The following is a 5257-nucleotide window of genomic DNA, read 5'->3' as shown; positions in this document are numbered from 1 at the left end:
CACCATCATCTTCATTATCTTCATCACCATCACCATCATCATCACCACCATTGCCATCACAATCATAACCATCATCATCACCATCATCACCACCATCATCATCATCACCACCACCATTACGGAATGCCAGGGTTGGAAGGGGTCCCCCCCTCTGAAATCTGAATCTCCACAGCACTTGGGCCCTTCCTGCCAGGGCTTCTGAGGATCTATGCAATTTTGTGAACATTAAATAACCTGTTGATAATCATATTTCCACCTTATGTTGACAGGAAGCTCAGAACCAAAATTGCTGTCCAACTCAAGAAACTAAATGAGATTATAATCGGCATGCTTGACTTTGTTTCATTTTTCTTTTTGATTGTGTTTGATTTGTTTATACGTATTTTCCCTTTGTCTGTTGTCTCCTTCTTTCCTACCAGTTTTGATATTTCTGTAAGTGACTTAAACCAGAACTCCATCAGATGCTGGAATGCGTGTTTGTGTACCAAATCGTGGTTGCACATACAGAGACATGTGCACTCATCCTACTGAGAAGGAACATGGAGCCCCTGGAGGTCAGAACAGACAGACAAGGCAGGCAGCAGAACGAGGCTTACAGTGGTGGCATGTGGCGCCTGTGTAGCCCGTGCTGCTGCAGTTGCAGTAGAAGGTGTTCCAGGTCTGGGAGCACTTGCCGCCATGCTCGCAGTAGTTGGGCAAACACCTGAAAGAAGGAGCAGAGACTGTCTTTGTCCACAGTGGGTCATCACACGTACAGGTCATGTGAGCTGAAAGTGTGTGAGTGCCGCGCAGGATGACAGCAGTCACATACACAACGAATTCAAAGTGATTATTGACACTGTAAATTAAGTTCCTACTCCTAACAAGGAATCTCTGGGTAGTGCAAATGGTTAACGAGCTCTGCTGTTAACCGAAAGGTTGGGGGTTCTAGTCCACCTACAGGCACCTTGAAAGAAAGGCTGGCAATCTACTTCTGAAAAATCAGCCACTGAAAACCCTATGGAGTACAGTTCTACTCTGACAGACATGGAGTTGCCATGAGTTGGAATCGATATGAGGTCAACTGACATGATTTACCACTAATGCTGAATTCTGAGTTAATACACATCTGTCAGGCTCAACTGATCATCATACATGTATGACAGCTGAACTTGTGTCTCTTCTTTATATTGGAGAACTATTTTTACCTACCAAAGTCACACTATTTACTTTATATGTCCAGAATAGCAATTGCTTGTATAAAATAATAGTTGCACTTTATCATGTTGAATTACCCCACTATTTAAATTTTTAAAGGAAGGAATGAAAGTGAAGGGAAGAGACCAAGTGGAGAAATCCAAAAGGAAAGAGAGAGAGAGGGGCAGGCAGAGAAATCCTTGTTACATGTCACTACTGGGCCAGGAGTGTAGAGGATCATTTGTTCTGGGCCCACATATCATCGTTCCAATTCTTTCTCCGTTTAGGATTTAGAATAAAAAGCCTTTTGGGACCAAAGCTTTAAGTACATTGTGTTTTCCCGAGAAGAATCAATAAATCGGCAAAAGCTCAAGTAAACCCAAGACCAATCTTTGCATGATGGGTATTTCGCCATCTGCTTAATTAAAATTAAGAATGGGACACTAGAAATTCCACTTACAGGACTTTTGGAATTTCAATTGACCATAGTCTTACTGATCTTCTTGATTTTAAAAAGCAAATGTTCACTATCAAATCAACTATCCAAAAGAATACAAAAAAGAAAGTAAAAATCATCTGAAATCTTAGCACATAAAATAACCACTACAATATATATAAGCATATAAATTTGAATTATACATGATGTTTTGCAACATTCTTATCAATGAATCAATAGTATATCTTGTGCATTTCCATGACAACAAATTTATATTAACACGTTTTATGGTTCATAGAAATCCATTAACATAGTTACCATTTATTTTAAATGTTATATATATATATATATATATATAAAATGTTATATATATTTATATGATGAGGAGAGTTCACAAAATACTAAAATCAGTGGCAAAAACAATAAAACTAGTGATTAATCAGATACACAAATGGCAAGCCCGGTGTTTTTTTTAACAGACATTAAAGAGAATGTTTTTAGCACGTGAAAAGCTAAGTTACTCTGTGTAGAAAACTGATGATGAAGTCTTTCATTTCTATGGTAAATGCTGTGTTCTAATGGACCTACATTTCCTAGCCCATATGCCTTCTATCCAAATGTTGTCATTTGAAGGAAGCTATTTTATACAATTATAGATAAAATTTTCTTACTTTTTAAAATTAGAAATATAGCTATTCTATTTCCTGTGTGACAGCACTGAGGGAGAGAAAGAAAAAGGAAAGAGACGGGAGAAAAGAGAGGGGAGAGAGAGAAACAACTTCATAACTACTAGCTTACCAACTGTGTGTTTCTCTGTAATCTGCTATCAACATTTCACATAAAGAGTGTCAGAGTGCAGCAGAACGCCATCCTTACCTGTCAAGAATGCCACAGGTGTCCACCTGGAGGTCGCTGAAGTTCCCCAGTGATCCCTGCTGCACTGCAATCAGGTCCACCTCTCGGGCATTGATGGAGATGTCTCTCAGACACCCCTGGAACCCAGCGAGGGCCAGCGCACAGTCAGACCCAGAGCTGAGAGGGTAGCACCCTGATCGTCAGGTGTACAGACATAAGAGAGAGATGGTAATCAAGACACAATGCTTCACAACATACTGGCACGAAAGGCAGCTTGACCCCTCTGCTTACAGAAACCTGAGACTTAGATTTCCATTATATTTTTGAGAAGGTCTTCCTGTTCATTTGGGAGGGGAGGAGAATAATAGTTAGATAGGCAGAGAGTAAAATAGCATTGGAGTCAGGAATATGAAAAAGATGAAGCTGCGTAACGATATAAAATTCAACAGAAGGTGAAGCATGATCCTTTTTGAAAGCACACTAAAAAAATGGAACTTCTTTTAGCATTATGCATAAGTGGAAAAAAATTAAAATGTACATGGATTTCAAGTTAGAGATGAAGTAACAAATATTATTATTATATGCACAATAGTCATCACTCTGTAATACATTCTCTTCCCAAAGAGCTACATTAATATGGCAAATACAAATATACATTCATATCAAGCCTTCATAAGGCATGCTGGAGTGCCATATACTAGTCACCCAGCAACTTTGAAGTTTCAAATTTAAAGTTATCTCAAAACATCTGGTCAGACTCTGAAGGCTTTCATTTATTGTTTTCTTATTTTAAGGGTAATTCACACAGTCCCAATGGTTAACTAGACTGAAGGACGATGGTTAACTATCTGCTGAAGGATGGCGTGCACGTTATACATTTGATTGATCTCTATAGGTGAGATCTACTTACCTTTCCATCATTTAATGTGTTGGGACTGAAAGGATATTAATTCAATAAAAAATCTGAGCAACCATTATATGCTAGAAACAGTAACAGCTCTACTAATCTCCTTTTCTCATAAAACATATTCTTTAACTCAACCAAAATAAAATAAATTCTGAAATTTAGACAAAAGTGGTGACAGCAGCCACAAAGGATAGCCTGGCAGCTTCACAGAGAAACCCATCAGCTGCAACTCAGCTAGCTGCCTTTGATTATGAGAAAAGCCAGTTCTGATTTGCTTGAGTTTATCTGAGACTGTTGAGGGAGACAGGAAGGTCAGCTCCTTTGAGGATGGAGGGTGAATCGTTACTAGGGGGTCTTTGTACCAGATTCACTGAGCTGGTAACCTTCAGGAGAGTAGGGTTCAAGTTCATTGAGCATGATGCCCAAACCCATAGCATGAGTGTGAAATCGAAAGACAGGAAGACTCCACTGGGGGTTTAAGGGAAGCTGACATCAGGTATCCTTTATGAAGTCCAGTGGAACAAATGCAGACAGCTGTGCTGACTGCAATGGAGCCACGTGAAGAACACTTCACAAAGAAACCTGGTCTGAGGAAAAAAGTTAAAAGTGAACCAATAATAGCAGAACTCTGCTGTGACAGGTGCAGAATGCTGCTACCTTGTATGTGACCACTTTCACTGTAAGGGGACTACTTGAGACCCAGCATGAGGCCAGAACATACCCGCCACCATTGTGACATCAGCCTTAAAAGCCAGCTGACAAGTTACTCCCTTGTTAGAGGACCTTTACAAAAATATTTTCCCGACTCAAGAGTGGTGCCTGGAAACTCTTAGTTGAACATGTAGCAGAGAAAGAGGGATAAAAAAGTCTCAGAATGTGGGATACTGGATAATATACAGGATTTGATAAATGAGATCCTACTAATAAAGGGACTCTCACTTCCTTACTCAACACATTTCTAGAGGGACTCGACAAAAAATTTGAGTTGGCAGAAGAAAGAAACATGAAACTTGAAGATAAATCAAAATATTCCAATCTGATTAATTAAGGAAAAAAAAAAGGTAGAACGAGCAGAGGCTCAGAGACCTGTGAAGCTACATCAACTGCACCAGCAAATCAGAAATGGGAGTCCCCCAAGGACAGGTGTGCAGGAGACAGAAGAATGCCCCTTCCCAAATGCCTGTGCCCTCATCCCTAGAACCTGTGAATATGTTACATTACCGGGCAAAAAAGAGTGAATGTTCCAGATGTAATTAAGTCTGCTAATTGGCTGACCTTGAGATGGGGAGATTATCATGGATTATTTGGGTGGGCCCAATCTAATTTAATCTACATCTCACATACTTCGGACATGTTATCAGGAGGGATCAGTCCCTAGAGAAGGATGTTATGCTTGGTAAAGTAGAGGATCAGCGAAAAAGAGGAAGACACTCAACAAGATGGATTGACACAGTGGCTGTATCAATGGGCTCAAACATAGCAATGATTGTGAGGATGGCGCAGGACCAGGCAGTGTTTCATTCTATTGTACACAGGGTCGCTATGAGGTGGAAGCGACTCGACGGCACCTAACAACAGCAATCTAATCACGTAGGTCCTTAAAAGTGAAGATGCCTTCCTTGCTATGGTCAGAGGGAGATGTGACAAAGGAATAAGGGTCAGAGAAATGTGCCTTTGCTGGCTTTGAAGGTAGATAAGGGGGGTCATGAGCCAGGGAATTCAGGCAGCCTCTAGAATCTGGAAAAGGCCAGGACACAGATTCTCCCCCAGAGCCTCTGGAAAGGAACATGGACCTGCCAACATCTTGATTTTAGCCCAGTGGAACCCACTACAGACATCTGATTTTCAAAAGTATAATATAATAAATCTGTGTTCATTTAAGC

The 5257-nt window shown here is 40.3% G+C and overlaps 1 protein-coding gene across 1 annotated transcript in view; it reads right to left on the bottom strand.

The window, feature by feature from the left end:
* LOC101353375 (contactin-associated protein-like 4) overlaps positions 1-5257 on the bottom strand; it is a 166077-nt gene that overhangs the window by 67042 nt on the left and 93778 nt on the right. Inside the window, exons 4-5 of the mRNA XM_012559890.2 lie at positions 2489-2644; positions 597-703 (exon numbers count right to left, since the gene is read on the bottom strand). Of these exons, the coding sequence (XP_012415344.2) occupies positions 597-703; positions 2489-2644 (263 nt within the window). The remainder of the gene's footprint in view (positions 1-596; positions 704-2488; positions 2645-5257) is intronic.

Source organism: Trichechus manatus, unplaced genomic scaffold (assembly GCF_000243295.1).
Source record: "Trichechus manatus latirostris isolate Lorelei unplaced genomic scaffold, TriManLat1.0 scaffold00363, whole genome shotgun sequence".
NCBI lineage: Eukaryota > Metazoa > Chordata > Mammalia > Sirenia > Trichechidae > Trichechus > Trichechus manatus.
The sequence above is the reverse complement of the archived record's forward strand: the minus strand, read 5'-3'. Positions and strand labels throughout refer to the sequence as shown.